Raw genomic sequence first — 14,445 nt, forward strand, 5'->3', positions numbered from 1 at the left:
AAATGACACCTGAAGGTATTTATATATTAATACTCCTCCGCGGGATGGTATGTATGTACACAGTATCTTAAATTATATCTCAACTTGATGCACTCGGTTTTTGATCTTTTTTATTTTGAACCCAGCGATGGATGCTTAATGGTAAAAATGTGAAAAATCTCTAGGATCCTGCTCGGAGAATCGCTTATTTGTTGCTATTTGAAATAGGTGAATGAATTTCATTCAATGGGTCGGCAATATACATCCCGATGAGACGCAATCTTAAGCCTGCACCTTGCTCTTGGTGGTGAACGCGAAGTAAGCAACTCCGCCTACCAGGAAGGCGGCCAGAAGCTCGGCCTTTATCCAGGGACCCTTGTAGGCGCTCTTGGTTGGCACAGTGATGTCCAGCAGGGACTTGACCGACGAGACCTTGTCGCCGTCGCGCTGAGCCTTGCGTACGTTGGCATAGCCATCCTCGTCGAAGAGACGCACCAGGACGTTGCCGCTGCTTCCTTGCTTGATGTCCTCCACCCAGCTCACCTGCAATCGGCATATTTCGTCGTTAATATTTCGTTATAGAAATGCATTCAGAGGGGTGTGGGGACTCACCTGGTACTTGCTGTCGCCAACCTTGGCCACGGGAACAACCTTGCCGCAGGGGAACTCGGCGAAAAGGCTGGGCTGTGCAGAGTTGCTACACTGCAGCGTGAGCTCGGCGACGTGCGCCAGCTGCGTCAGAATGGTGGCATCTTGTGTGCTGAAGGATGACACGGTGGCCTTACAGCTTCCGTAGACACCGGATGCACCCATCAGGGCGATCAGGCATAGGGCTACCAGTTGACGGCACATTTCGGGTAGGTTTTTTTTGGGGTTTTTAATTGAAAATATAGCAAATTCCAAGGAGCGTCCAACAAAGCCGCCTGCAACTTTCTTTTTCTTTGAAATCAAAAAATTTTTGATCGCCACGACAGCAGCGACGTGGATGACAGCTGACAGCGGATTTTACTTAATTATCGGTTACACGTTACACGGCAACTACACATATGCTACATAATGGGGGAAAAAAGAGGGTATGGACAATGGGCAATACGGCTCGAAAGTGTAACGCTTGCAAGGTCAAATCCACCCCTTTTTCTTATTATACCTTGAAAACAAAAAGCCGATTTTGTCGTCACAGGCGAGGTGAGGTTCGTAGGAATCTTGCAATTTTCCTTGGTGGTTTTTGCGGTTGTCCATACCCTTTTTTATAGTCCATTTAAAATTACGATTCATGACAGCAGCTACGTCATTTGACAGCTCGAGTGTTGACGGAATTTTACGAAGTCTTGCGATAGTTGATGGCCGCAAAATCAGCTGTTCCACAGCGATGTTTTTGCAAGATATCGATGGTGGAAATCGATACTAGTATTGCGGTTACTTTTTAAATTCTGTTCTTGGCAGTGACAGAATTTTAGATCCATGTATTTGTATTCTATTTTGCTAATCCAACGGAATCTACCCATGCAATTGCAATCTTTTTTACTAGGTTACTCTGTTCCAGGCACAGTAATTTCCGCTATGCCGTTTCTCTTAATTAAAATGTTTTTTTTTTTGACATGACAGGGGAACAAAGTTTGGTGGTACCGCTCCGTATTTGGTTACGGCTATTCGGTCTAATATGCATTTATTTTGCTCGACTTATTTACGGCATTTCCATTGTAATTGATTATAAATTGCAAAAACCAAAACGAAGCCCGAGTGCCATACATACCGTACCGTACCATATCATACTCCACCGCTCCTCTCCCCTTCCCGTCCGTGGATGTGGCAGTCGGTTCCGTTTCTGTCTGTGCCTGATCGGTGGTACATAGCCCGTCGTCAAAGTCAAAGTCGCGTCATCGAGCACCTGCAATAAATATCGACTTGAAATGATTAATGCCGCCGGGAGCCCACTCCCACTACATTCGTTCTTTGAGGGGCCTTTCAGTTTTGTTTTAAGTACATTTTATTTGCCGTGATGCCAGAAACAACATATAGGATAGGCAGTATATACCCGTATTTACTGGCATATATGGAAATGGCTTGGTTGATGGCTGATGTGGCTTTGGCCTTGGACTGGGCTTGATTTAGTTTTTGGCATTCCTTTTGGCTGTTGTGTTGTTCGGCTGCTCAGCTCCGTTTTATGCCCTTTTCTGTTTGTTCTCGCTTCCCTGCGTCTCGCCTGCTTCTCGTTTGTGGACGTTACGTTTCTTTGATTGCCGACGCGCACGGAAATTTTCGTACAACTTTGCATGTCTTTGATGAATTTGAAATTGTCACAAATATGAAAGTATTTCACTTGCCAACAGGAGACGCGGGAGATACGTTCTCGGGCGATAGATACCCCCACATACCATACATAGTAGTGACAGCAGAATTTGCATCAAACTTTTCCTGACATTGAGCGCCTCGTACGCATTCCATCCCATCTTTATCTCTCTTTTTAACTCTCTCTCTTCTACCCTACCCTACCCACTAATTTGCATACACCGATACTAGTACCCTACGTTACCAGACTAACCTACACTCCACAAAAGTACTACTTTTGAGAACCGAGACCAAGAATAGTATACAATCCAATGGGGTCGCGGTGCAACAAGTCCCTACTTAGAGTCCTGACCTACAGGCCTCTTCCCCCTACAATCTTAATGTCCTGTGCGAGATATGTGATAATAAAATAAGGATTCGGTTCGGCCAGATGTGGCAATCCATTCGAATACTTTTCTGGTGGTGGTGTGGGGTGCAGGGGAGTCGAATGAAATCAAAAGTTCGTGCGAGTTCATTGAGTTGAGCGAAAACTTGGCAGACCCATCCACAGTTGCACGTGCCTCTGGCGCTGATGTGTGGGCGGGCAGGGCTGGGCGTGTGTGCAGGGCCGGAAATGGAACAAACAACCGAACCGGAGCCAAGAGAGAGCGAGCATAACAGGCACGGCGCTGACTCCTTGCCAACGATATGATTTTGTTGATTGTTTGTTGGTAACATAAGCGGGGACCCAGCCCCGAACGCGGACTCGAGTCCGAATGCGACTCCGAAACCTGATGGTCCTGCTGTCTGATGGTGCAGGAGCGTTCCATTCACAAAACGCAGTCGGTGCACGGCAGGCAAACGAAGTGGACGTGGAAGACTCCACAATCCCAGAACATAAGTAGAGTTGGGGCCAGAACATCGCGTCGAAGAGTCTCCGGCGGAGCGGGGGACTGACTTCAAGTGGCTTTCGCTTTCGTGACTGCGGCCGGTTTTGGTTTACGGTTTTGGTGTTTTTCGGCTTTCGGCTTTCGGTTTTCGATTTCGGTTCTCTGTTTTGGTTTCGGTCTTGGTTTCCGTTTGGTTTCCTCTGTTTCCCGGGCTGCTTTGTTGACAAAGTTATTGCCTCTGGCTTAATGACTTCGTAATTGATTTGCATTCGATGTGCCACATTGATTGGCAATTGAAACGTAAGCCCCGACGGCATTGTTAGTCATCCTGCCCCGACCTCTCGGCTATCGCAAATCCTGTACCCCCATTCCCCATTCCCGTTTCCATTTTGGACCCGTAATCATTGTCACCGTTGCTAATCAAAGGTCGGCCTGTTTGTCGCCGTCATGTCGCTGTCTGTGGCGAGCCGTCGTCGCTTTCAGACGGCTGGAACGCCGAACGGATCATCCACCAGCTCCAGGTCCGTCTCCTCTGCGCGTTATCCCCTACCTCTCCCCGTGCGCAAGCAGCACTCCTTCATCGAGCCCGCCTCGAAGTTCACGGCCCAGCAACGCGGCTATCTTTCGCGTGGCCTCTCCGTCGGTCGGTCCATCGAGAACATCCGCCAGAAGCTGTATCCCGTGAGCCGGCAGACAGCTCTCGCCGTCGATCAGTCCTCGCCCAAGTTTGCCCCACTCGTAACTTCCACCCAGAGCTCTCTGCGGCTGAGGGAGAAGAGTCTGGTGGCCTGGTCCTCCACGTCTTCGCTGTTGAAGCCATCGCTGGACCACGAGCCGGACAGAGCCACGCCTGCCGATCAGCAGGATCCAAAGAAGTAAGTAGCCGCATATTCAAGCGAAAAAAAACCAATTCAGGGAAATAAGAGGAAGTTCTTATCCTTTACGGAATACCATTTGTTTGACCTTGGTGTCAGGAGAGGGTGCGTAACGTATACGGCAATAAAGAAGTCGGCCCCTCTCCCACAGCCCAACGCCATGGATATCATCTATATAAATATGCCGAAAATGACACTTTCCCTACAAGGGTGGTGGTGCTGGTGGTGGTGGTGGTGGGGGGCACGTACAATTTGCATGCTTCACACCAGAATCAAACGTCAAAGTTTTATGTTCAGTGCATAACACACGCTAGACATGCTCGAAGCAGCATGGAGTAGTACCAGGACCCCCAACCGAAGGGAGTCGGAGCCGGTGTCGGTTTCGGAGCCGACTTGCGGCACACTTAAGTCGATCATTGCAGAGGTGTGCCTGACAAGATAGCTGCTGGCTGGAGCCCAGGGTGGAGTGGGGTGGGGGGGTACTGTGTCGGCGGGGACTAGGTTCAATGAACTGCTACAGATTTATAGACTCACTTTCGTGGCAGTACCCACTCGCTCTGTACGTTTTTTCGGGTGAAAATTGCAAATGTAATTGACATGGTTTCATTTACCCAATCACACACGACTGTGTGCCAGCCAGGAGTGGGACAGGACTGCCACTGTGTGTAGTGTAGGAGTTGTTGAGGGTGTGGACGTGGGAGTAACCGGAATCATCGCCAGCTAATTTCTATTTCTGGGCCTGGTCGGGTGTGTTGCATGCCAGGGAATCGAGAACAGCATAAATTGCCCCAAACTAATACCAAATAATTTGATTTAAATTTAGACCAGAGCTGAGGAGGAGGCGAGGAGGGAGAGGGAGAGGGAGAGTAGGTCAGGTCACTTGAAACTTTCGCTTCCATCCATTTGGCTGCATTTCCCTTTTGCAGCAGCGCCAAGGCGGACAAGAATCGGATCAACCTCAACATTGTGCTGGCCCAGACGATTCGGGCCACCAACGAGCAGGAGCCCATTCCCAGTGACATCGACAGTGCCACGGAGAGCTGTGAGCCATCCAGGCCGGAACCAGGGGCAGCTTCGAACCCAATCCCAGTCCCAATCGCCGTCCCCTTGAGTGTCTCGCCGACCGCTCTGACCGTCCAGCGGCGTCCGCCCCTGGTGCGTGCTATGTCCGCTCCGGTGCGGGGTCTGGACGAGAACAGCAGGAGCGTGATTGCAGCCAGCAAGAGGAGCCAGCAGAAGCTGCGCCGCCGCAAGATCTTCACGCGCACACCCTCATCGGTGGCTGGCGGGGCATCGCCCACAGTCGGGGTCGAGGGAAATAGCAGCAGTTCCCTCCTGGGCGGCAGTGACTCCTCCAGCAGCAAGAAGACCCTGGGAAGGACTCGCAGTGTTGTGGCCCCCGATGTCATCACACTGGTGTCCCTGCTGAGCTCCGAGGGCAGCGACTCGGAGCGGGAGGACAACAACTCGGCGACTTCCACGCCAGTCGGTGGAGGCGACAAACAGCCGCCGGGGTCCACGCAGCGCAGTCCCCAGAGAAGGGCTCCGCTCTTGAGGAAGACGGGCAAATCGGGTAAGTCTCAAGATCCCGGCTAATCTAAATTTGAGTACCCCACTTGCGACTGAGCTAAAGCTTTTTGGCAGTCTCGTTTCAAGACAGCTATCCGCCCACCTTCCAACTGGCGTCCAAGGAGTACTCCCACATGATCAGGCGCGGCTCCATAGCACCCCTAGCTGCCCGTATTCGCGCCAATCGACCGCCGACGGCGCCGCCCGTCTCCATTTTTCTGAGTGAGGGGTCCGCCAAGTCGGATCAGCCGCAGAGGAAGTCCATGCAGGCCCAGGGTGAGGCCGGGGGGGCCGATTCTCCGTCCAACATGTCGCCGGAGGAGGCCAAGAAGGAGAACAACAACAACGCGGCCAACTGTTCCGAGCAGCAGGACCACAACTATCCGCTGTACGTGTGCAGCATCAAGGAGCGCGAGTGCTGGAAACTCTTCCAGAAGATGTGCGCCAAGGGAGTGAGTGTCAGCTACGACACGGTGCTGCGCGGTATGCTGACGCCCACGGAGTTCCGCCACTTCCAGAAGCAGCGGGAGCAGGAGGAGGCCCGCGTCCAGGAGGAGGCGGAGGCCGCCGAGGCAGCGGCAGCGGCTCTCGAGGCCAGCGAAAAGGACTCGCGCAAGATGCCAGCCACGGCCATCGAGCGCCTCTCCGAGTCCCTTCTGCAGAGCAAGTGAGACCGAAGGACCAAACTCAGCTGTAGCCCCAGTCCATGAACCATGAACCATGGACCATGACCATTACTATTGCATTTGCCCCTAGTGGACGTAGAACTAGCCGAACGAACAAAACAAGCACTTGTTATACCGCCATCGCACCCAGCTGATACACATCGGCGTCCATCTCGTAGTTGTAGCCGGTACCCGCCTCCCACAATATAATCCTTCATTAACTGTTGGTGTAGACGGCCCCCTAGGGGCAATCAATCAAGCTTGTGTGGACGTTGTGCCTGGCCAATCGCAATCGCAACCGCAATCGAATGTACGAGTAGTGTAGTTCCCCCCCTAGTAATAAAGTACTAAAGACACGACGCCAAATCTGCCTTCTGTTCTGCATTGGTGGTTCTCTTCTTTCAGTGAACATTTTGAAAATGATTAAGCATTCGTTAGTGTATGTAATCTTTATTTGATAATTAAAAGCAACACTTAGTTGATGATGCTTTTTGGGGCTGTCATACACCGCAACAAGCTAAAATGGATTCAGAAACTCAAAAGTAGGGAATACAGAAGGTAAGAGAAAAAGAAACGTATTTTTAAATGAATCGACGACAGTTTACAATATTCTCCAAGTCAGATTCAATGTGATAGCCATAGATTCCATTATAGGTATTCCTCTAGGTATTTGCAAATATCGGAAGAATAGGTTTGAATAGTTTAATTGACGAAAAGAAGGCAATGATTAAGAAACAGGTTAAACGGTAGTGTGAATTGCGATGAAGAGGAGTGTTTGTTGCGCTTTCTTCTACTCATATTCTTCGATATGCAATCCGGTCCGCTTAGTTGAGCACAAATTGGGTGGGTTTCGACCTTCAAGCCAATGCCACTACATGCATTTCAATAGTTATTAATAATATAGATATAAATATGTAAACGAGCAGAAATGGGGAATGCGAGGTGGATTACTTGGCCTGTTCCCGCCGGATGGAGGAGGCCAGATAGCAGGCGAGGACAATGCCCAGTATCTGGATGAAGGCAATGCCGATGCCCACTCCGATCAGGATGCTGGCGTTCTTATCGATGCGATCCTTCAGCTTGCCCACGCATCCGTCCTGGTAGAACTTGTCCTTGCCGAGGGCCGGCGAGTCCAGGCAATGACCGACAGTCGTGTCGATGAACTGCGGCTGACAGCAGCTTGCCGGGAGCGTTTTGTTGGCGCTGATGGCCCGCCAGTCAGCCGGGGTATCGACGCCGCAGCACATCAGCTTGCGCTGGATGTTGTCCCAGGCCATGGTGTCCTCGCTGCTGGAACGCTTGATAGACTCCTGCAGGGAGTTCTTCACCATCATCTCCAGGTCCTTCTTAAACACGCTGGCGGCAATGCCTACGGCCAGCTCAACGATGAAGATGACGGCCAAAAGAACAGCGAACTGTGAATGGGATGCACCTTGGTTAGAAGCGTTTTCCGGGCTGGCTATTGGAGGACACCTACCGTCAGCAGAAGCGTTGGTGACTCCTTGATCGCGCCGAAGCAGCCCAGCGAGGCGATCAGGAATATGACCAGTCCCGTCACAATCAAGACAATGGGCGGTGCTAGCACGCGGCCCTCCACAAAGTGATTAAACTCATTGACATCGGCCAGCACAATCGCTCCGGCAATGAGTATTCCCAGGCCCGAGAGCTGTAAGCGTTTGATCGGATTGATTAAAAGAACAAATGCCACAGAGTGCACCCGCAAAACCCCCCAATATATCCCGCGTACAATTAGGCTAATGGCATCCAATAAAGTCGTATTTGTATTTACATTTCCAATTCTAATTGTCCGATTGACATCAGCGCCAGTCCCGTTCCGTTTCCTCCCGGTCCCACCCACAACCCAGGGACCTTGTCCATTGGGCCTGTCAAGGCATTTCCATGTCCATGTCCACGTTCTTGTGATTGCCAGTTTGTTGTTTGTTCTGTTGGTCAATGCGAAGGACACTCTGTGGCCGTGTCGCACATCGTACATCCAGTTGCATGCTGCTACACTCGAGTCGCATTTGCAGTTGGCCCCCCGGCTCGTTCGAAGCCCATTCAATGGCGAATGAAAATGTCATTTTCCAGCGATAATCATCTTAATGGGGCAACTGAACAAGACTCTATGCATAAGCGTGATTATAGTGCTGAAAGCAGCTTTATTAGGGCGAATTAGCTGGAAAGTTCTAGGCCATATGAATCAGGAGCATTGATTAGGTTTGATTGATTTCCTGGGGATTACCAGAGCAAAAAACTGATTTGTCAACCGACAAATTCTAGAGAATGCCGTTGAATGTCAGGGATGGCTAAAAGTCCAGATAGATAGCAATGGATTGATCTACTTATTATCAGTTCCGTTTCGGGAGGAGATCAGTGACTTCATTGTTAAATATTGAGTAAATATAAAACCGAAAGCATGCGGTTCCATGTTAGACCTCTAAAAAGTATGTATCCTCATAGGTAACCCATCACATCACATTTAAAAAAAAAATCTGAAAGTATTCAAGACTATTCCACACTCACCGCAAAGAGCACATTGAAGGCAAACAGGACATATTTTATTAAGCTCGGACCGCAAGAACGCATTTCGATTTTGATTCAATGGAAGCCAATTTCAATGGAACTTTAGACTATGAAAAATTCAGAATCACTTGGAGGAGAGACAGAGAAGCGCACTTAGGAATTGAGAGATCAATGTATGTAGACGCGTCCGGCCAATGAGAAGCTAAACCACGAACTGACCAGAGCCACGGTCCGTCTGGGCTTTAGAAGCCTTCTCTGCTCGGCAATTGTGTTGTGGCCAATCTGGGGTTGGCGCTGGCAACGCTTTGGAGCTGTGGGCAGTGGGTAGTGGTAACAAAAGTAAAAGTGAGTGAAAGTCTTAGGGGCCCGTTTCGAATTCAGGCCAGGCATGATTAGTTCAGAATAGGGATAGGGATGGGAATAGGGAATGTGGATGGTGGATGGTGGAATATGGAATGGGGTGGGAGTATTGGCCAGGTTTTATGCTTTGTAACCCATTTCGGATAGTAACTCGATACAGAGCCAAAAGCCAAGCCACTTTGACCAGACCAAAGGCGTCTGGTAGTGGACAGGGTGATTGCTTACGTCCGCCACCAGCTTTTTTTGGGTTGCGTGAAGCTTACCTTACCGCACCATTGTTTTTCTTGGTGGGTCAATGCACTTATTACCATAAAAACTCTGTTGGAATTTCCCTTTAAAGTTCAGGCTCGCCAGCCACTTCACACTTGGGAGGAGCCGGGCTCAAGGAGAAATTAATTGCGTGCTTTCGTGTGAAGGCAAAGGAAAGGAAACGAAGTGAAAGTTATAAACGCTCTCCAAGAACCCGAATTCAAGCCTGTGCAAATAATTAAAGACGCCCAGAAGTATGCTACCGTCGAGTCATCAGCTGGCCTCATTCTGCGCTGAGTCTGGTTCTGGAGAGCAGAGGGCAGTGGAGAGCCTTTGGGTGATGTTAATGTTGCGTGTCGGGACTTATTTCTAGAAGTTGCTCGAGACCCCCTCCCTGGGCAGGCCTATCTGGCCGGAGAAATCTAGCCAATTTCACAAAAATACCAAAAAATAAAAGCTGTTGCTTGACCAATAATTCTCGACAGAATGAATCCTCTGGACAATCCGAAGAAATTGCAGTTCTGTGAATGATTAGACGGTCAACATTTGCTGAAGGTTTCCGCGATTTAAAGCTTAATTGTAGTCCCGAGTTGGACTTAATGATTAAGGAACTTACATAGGAGCTTACATATTTGAATGTAGGTTAAAAGTACTGAGAAAGAAGCTTAAATAACATAGAAAGGCGATAAAGAAATAGGTGACTTTTGTACCGATGGATGGAAGAATTCTTCTTAGTCAGGATCTAATGCTAAACCTTATCTTGGTAGAACTTTCCGTACATTATAAGGTCTGTAACTCCTGTTCGGGAATTGAAAAACTTAAGAAATGGCTATCGGAACAAGAGCTTCTGGCTATCTTCGGCTACTTATCTCAAGAACTACAAAAGATTCAATGGAGGAAAGTATGTATAACAAATTTTATTATCAAACAATTCAAACGTAATACAAGTAGCTTAGTTATTTTCTTCAGTGTTCTGGTTTGGGTGGATAATGCTGTTGGAGTATTATTAATGTATGTGTGTGTGTGTGGTGTGTGTTTGGGCGTGCAAGCGATCTCTAAGATGAACGATCCCATGCCACATGCTCACCATGCCAGAGTTAGACGCTGCGCGAGAGGAACAGAGCAACGACAACGGCGAGAATGGAGAGGGAGCTCCGCAGGCCTCCGACGCCACCATCGCGGCAGGGCCACTCGTCCACATCCGAGCTGTAAGTAGAGTGGGTGCACAGATGTATTCTAATCTTCAGCTAGGGGGAGAGCGGATTCACAGATAGAACGGGTGCGGATACGGGTATGGGTATGGGTACGAGGGATAGCGCTGGAGTGGATAGACAACATGATCTTGTGGCTCCTCATGGGGCACATAGTACAGTGGGGGCTGATGATGGACATGACGTGCTGATGGTGTTCGTAGTGATGGTGCTGTAGCTTCTTGTAGCTGTTGTGGGGCGCCACTGCAAGACAGAAGCCAGACCAGAAGTTGAAGCTAGCATTGATTGATGAACTCGAGAGCGTTGGTTTGGGGTTAGCAAAACGTAAGCCTACTCCTTACAATACCTCTCTATATGTAGGAATATTTTTTTCGATACTCACTAATGGTAATGATGTTAGTACAAATTAGGGGTAGCAGGGGTAGCCAACCCTCCGCGATAGCCACCCCGCACGAATGAACAATCGATGCAAGAGTTTGTTTAGGCCAACAAAAATATGAATGAGTTTCTATATATACTATATCTCTATGTATATATGTTTCAATGAATATGTTTAGCTTAGATTTCGGTTAATTATTGTTGTTTTTATTACACACACACACACACACAGAGGCGGAGAGAGTCAGTGAACTGCGACAGCGGTTAATAGAAGAAAAAAAATAGTGTGGTGTGTGTTTGTCTTTGTGTGGGAGGAATGGGGAAGTGGGGTGGGGGAATCAATCCATTAGCCAGGGTTCTTGGGACTGAAGTTACATGTATACGAGTACTTATAAAAGATATTCGAAAGCCATTCGATTTTGTCTTTCTTTGATGGAAGAGAGAGATATTTACTTGACACCAATCACACCGCAGCCTGCAAGGGAATAAAGTATTTATAGAATTAATCAATTAAAGAGACATTCTGGAGACTCCTCACCGATACGGCCTCCTGCATTGCCCGTCTTCTTGGAGTCCACGTGATCTCCCAGTCCGAGATCGTCCTCAAGCTCGTGGACAACAACGGCACGTCCGATAATGCCGCGGTTGCCGGTTAGACTGATCACTTTGTCCGTGTAGGTGATGTCAATGACTCCCGAGGAGTTGACCTCCAGGTTACCGAGATCGCCCACGTGGCGCACCTCATGATCGGGACCGCCATGATCAACCTGATCAAAGGAAACACTCATGAGTCAATGAAAAGGAGACTACCGTCAACCCACCTTGTCGGGATTATAGTGAGCCCCAGTGCTGGCACAGCCGTTGCTCAGATCCCCCTTCTCGTGGACGTGGAAGCCGTGCTTGCCCTCCTTCAGGCCCTCCAGTTGGACACGAACATGGACATTCTGGCCGCAGTCGTTCTGCGTAAAGGTGACGTTTCCCTTGACCTGGCTGCCGTCCGCTTGGGCGGGTCCGCTCACATAGGCGATGGCCTCTATGGGCGTATTACGCTGCAATCGGGATTCAATAAGCTATTATCGTTCTGTGGAATCACCTCGCACCTCTTTTGGGACTCACCGTCTGAGCAGCAGCACAGATTGTGGCACAGAGTGCCAGGGTGATGACAATACTTTGCATCATATTTCAAGCTGAAACGGAATAAGGGATCATTAAAGATCGAGTAATGCTTCGAAGGAAAGTGAATAAATGGTAAATAGAATGGAATGGTTTCGAAGTCCAATCATATAGTCCGATCATATTTGACAAGACTATGTAGATCTAGCAAGATGTTACTAAATGAAGAAGCTAATATCACTGTAGAACGCTACAGTTACGATCACCCCTACAAAATGCTATCGCTCATCTCTATCATGTACGTCATCAGGTGAATATTCGCTTGATTTGAGCACTCTGTCCGTCCATTGTCCGTCCGGGCAGTTGTGTGCGGAATTAAAGCGTCTAACCTCAATTTACGAAGCGATTTGTGGGTCATATATGATATACGATATACGAGTACCCATCTGTATAAATGTACAGACACACACTAGTCACTTTAAATAGCATTTTTTACAGGGTTAAGCGTGGCTTTGCGTAAGGTCAATCAACAATCTCTTTTTCATACGCACTTCATTTCCAATGCTCAATGGATGAAATATGAAGGGAGGGGAGAGTTTTTTCAGAGGAATGCTTGTTCAATGGCCGGGTCTCGGTCTCCCGCTTATCAGTTTGCAGTCTGCGATATGCTGGATATTTGGCTGGGAACACGTACCTGCTCTATCTTTATGTGCACTCGAAATTTGTGTGGCATAATTTACGATTCTCACGGCTATGTTATGGCTTCTTTGCCTATCGTCGTCCACCACTTGTCCAAGGAGGCCCTATCTGGAAGTCTAAAGGCGGTTGTTGGACCTTTCTTTGGGGCCACGCTATTCGTAGCTTGTTCCGTTTTTGATATGCAATCATTGTGTATATATGGGTGACCATTGCGACAAATTGCGGATAATCATCATCGCTTTTTCATCAAATGGGTGTTATTAGGGCTTTGTTGGGTACTTGCCTGTCAGAGAGGTGTAATTGATGGGAAAATAATGGGCAAGAGCCCAGAGCTATCAGCTTTACTGGGCTCCCTAGTCTCTAGATCATTTTCAAATGTGCCCATGCTAATCTGGCCAACTCTTGAAGCATGACACTTATAATTATTTTTTGAATTTCTAGAATCCAACACCGACTATAGATAATGCTGAACAATTGAATTTGCAAACAATGGAATTGAGTAAACGATGCAAAATATGCAGATAAGAATGATACATTAGTTTCAATATGATAGATAGAAGATTGCAAACAAGTGTTCAGAGGTTCTGTGGGAGTAAAGTTCCCCTGATCAGAAACGACTCAGCAGAAGCGAAGCTGTAGGTAGCGCCTTTGTGGATTGTGTGGGGACTGGACTGTAATGAAGCTTGGTTTCCTCTCGACAGCTTAAATTGGGACTCAAGTGCAGTTTTACACCCACACACACACACACAGACACAGTAATAATAACCAGTAAGAATAACTGGTTACTTTATTTTAACCCATCCAAGGGCAAGCGACGAACGCAGCGCAAAAAAGAAACAAAAAAAAAAACAGTAAAATAATGAACAACAAAAATGCTTTAAGTGCGTTTTGCGGTAACTGGTTTCAATAAGAAATATCAGAGTCCATAAATTAAAACTGGCTCAGAAAATCTCATTTCCCATTGATCTACGTTTCAGCTTTATTAATTATCTTCACCTTCGTCAATTGTTCCACTCACACTTGTTCTTTTCGTCTGGGTACTCACCTTGTTAGCAACTAGTACTTAGTTCTGATTCCTTCTATTTCCCGAAAAACAACCGTTTAGTGCACTTGTCGGTGGAGAACTGCGAGCAAGTCTCGGGCTTTGCTGCCGCAAATCGACTCTTTGACTGGGAAGAGAGGCGCACCTGAGATCAGTGCTGCCAGGTTTCGAGAGTGAATATAAGCTAGATCTGAAAAAAATATGCTAAATGTGGCTAAATCCAAAAATAAATAGCCTTAAAATTCAGCAAAACTAAATACATAATAGCTATAACTTAAGTGTTTTAGTATTTGTCGTTTTTTCAAATTAAATTCAAATATTTTAATGGCAATTCGTAGTGGTGGTAAATTTTTCTTTGTCTGCGAATCCTCTAACATTTGAAACAGAATTAAAATGCGTGCAAAAATTATTAACTTAAAAAAACCTTATTCCCAAGATTGCATTTAACGTTTTTTATATGCAAACTGTTGCGCAATTTAGTTTTAACTAATATCCGTTCCACATCAGCATTTGACCGTGAGAGGGAGAGTATTTGAATAGAATTTGTAGGCCAATATCAATGTCGGTGATTTTACTATCTTCCAGAACTTTCCACGTTTTCAACGGAAAATACATTGAGTTTCT

The 14,445-nt window shown here is 47.6% G+C and overlaps 4 protein-coding genes across 6 annotated transcripts; 1 reads left to right on the top strand and 3 right to left on the bottom strand.

Moving 5' to 3' along the window:
* Window positions 1-93: 93 nt before the first annotated feature.
* Window positions 94-984, bottom strand: LOC117188229 (translocon-associated protein subunit delta-like). Its single transcript, XM_033391745.1, has 2 exons — window positions 592-984; window positions 94-522 (listed from the first exon to the last, which is right to left on the bottom strand). The coding sequence occupies exons 1-2, from the start codon at window positions 829-831 to the stop codon at window positions 262-264; spliced, it is 501 nt and encodes a 166-aa protein (XP_033247636.1). The 5' UTR covers window positions 832-984; the 3' UTR covers window positions 94-261.
* Window positions 985-3,022: 2,038 nt separating this feature from the next.
* Window positions 3,023-6,598, top strand: LOC108158294. 2 transcript variants are annotated; one of them, XM_017290533.2, is made up of 3 exons: window positions 3,023-4,012; window positions 4,939-5,585; window positions 5,657-6,598. In XM_017290533.2, exons 1-3 carry the CDS (start codon window positions 3,585-3,587, stop codon window positions 6,250-6,252), a joined length of 1,671 nt encoding a protein of 556 aa, XP_017146022.1. In that variant the 5' UTR covers window positions 3,023-3,584; the 3' UTR covers window positions 6,253-6,598. The 2 variants fall into 2 exon arrangements, with proteins under 2 accessions (XP_017146022.1, XP_017146023.2); XM_017290534.2 differs by having other exon boundaries at window positions 5,669-6,598.
* A 92-nt stretch (window positions 6,599-6,690) lies between these two features.
* LOC108158273 (CD63 antigen) lies at window positions 6,691-9,175 on the bottom strand. The gene is made up of 3 exons (XM_017290509.2): window positions 8,770-9,175; window positions 7,724-7,912; window positions 6,691-7,661 (listed from the first exon to the last, which is right to left on the bottom strand). Exons 1-3 carry the CDS (start codon window positions 8,830-8,832, stop codon window positions 7,194-7,196), a joined length of 720 nt encoding a protein of 239 aa, XP_017145998.1. The 5' UTR covers window positions 8,833-9,175; the 3' UTR covers window positions 6,691-7,193.
* A 1,118-nt stretch (window positions 9,176-10,293) lies between these two features.
* LOC108160407 (extracellular superoxide dismutase [Cu-Zn]) lies at window positions 10,294-13,932 on the bottom strand. Of its 2 annotated transcripts, none has more exons than XM_017294400.2 (6): window positions 13,825-13,932; window positions 12,084-12,154; window positions 11,789-12,016; window positions 11,506-11,734; window positions 11,421-11,442; window positions 10,294-10,584 (listed from the first exon to the last, which is right to left on the bottom strand). In XM_017294400.2, the coding sequence occupies exons 2-6, from the start codon at window positions 12,144-12,146 to the stop codon at window positions 10,476-10,478; spliced, it is 651 nt and encodes a 216-aa protein (XP_017149889.1). In that variant the 5' UTR covers window positions 12,147-12,154; window positions 13,825-13,932; the 3' UTR covers window positions 10,294-10,475. The 2 variants fall into 2 exon arrangements, with proteins under 2 accessions (XP_017149889.1, XP_017149888.1); XM_017294399.2 differs by having other exon boundaries at window positions 10,491-10,832.
* Window positions 13,933-14,445: the final 513 nt, after the last annotated feature.

This window comes from Drosophila miranda, chromosome 3 (genome assembly GCF_003369915.1).
Source record: "Drosophila miranda strain MSH22 chromosome 3, D.miranda_PacBio2.1, whole genome shotgun sequence".
Classification (NCBI taxonomy): Eukaryota; Metazoa; Arthropoda; class Insecta; order Diptera; family Drosophilidae; genus Drosophila; species Drosophila miranda.

Bases quoted from the DNA above. Each gene is read 5' to 3' on its own strand.
- LOC117188229 (XM_033391745.1), bottom strand. From the start codon at position 831: ATGTGCCGTCAACTGGTAGCCCTATGCCTGATCGCCCTGATGGGTGCA. The intron at 523-591 runs GTGAGTCCCCAC...TGCCGATTGCAG, and splicing joins TTGGCGACAGCAAGTACCAG to GTGAGCTGGGTGGAGGACAT.
- LOC108160407 (XM_017294399.2), bottom strand. From the start codon at position 12,146: ATGATGCAAAGTATTGTCATCACCCTGGCACTCTGTGCCACAATCTGT. The intron at 12,017-12,083 runs GTGAGTCCCAAA...TCCCGATTGCAG, and splicing joins TCTGTGCTGCTGCTCAGACG to CGTAATACGCCCATAGAGGC. The intron at 11,735-11,788 runs GTGGGTTGACGG...TCCTTTGATCAG, and splicing joins CTCACTATAATCCCGACAAG to GTTGATCATGGCGGTCCCGA.
- LOC108158294 (XM_017290533.2), top strand. From the start codon at position 3,585: ATGTCGCTGTCTGTGGCGAGCCGTCGTCGCTTTCAGACGGCTGGAACG. The intron at 4,013-4,938 runs GTAAGTAGCCGC...TCCCTTTTGCAG, and splicing joins GATCAGCAGGATCCAAAGAA to CAGCGCCAAGGCGGACAAGA. The intron at 5,586-5,656 runs GTAAGTCTCAAG...GCTTTTTGGCAG, and splicing joins GAGGAAGACGGGCAAATCGG to TCTCGTTTCAAGACAGCTAT.
- LOC108158273 (XM_017290509.2), bottom strand. From the start codon at position 8,832: ATGCGTTCTTGCGGTCCGAGCTTAATAAAATATGTCCTGTTTGCCTTC. The intron at 7,913-8,769 runs GTGAGTGTGGAA...AAACGCTTACAG, and splicing joins CCTTCAATGTGCTCTTTGCG to CTCTCGGGCCTGGGAATACT. The intron at 7,662-7,723 runs GTAGGTGTCCTC...TCCCATTCACAG, and splicing joins CACCAACGCTTCTGCTGACG to TTCGCTGTTCTTTTGGCCGT.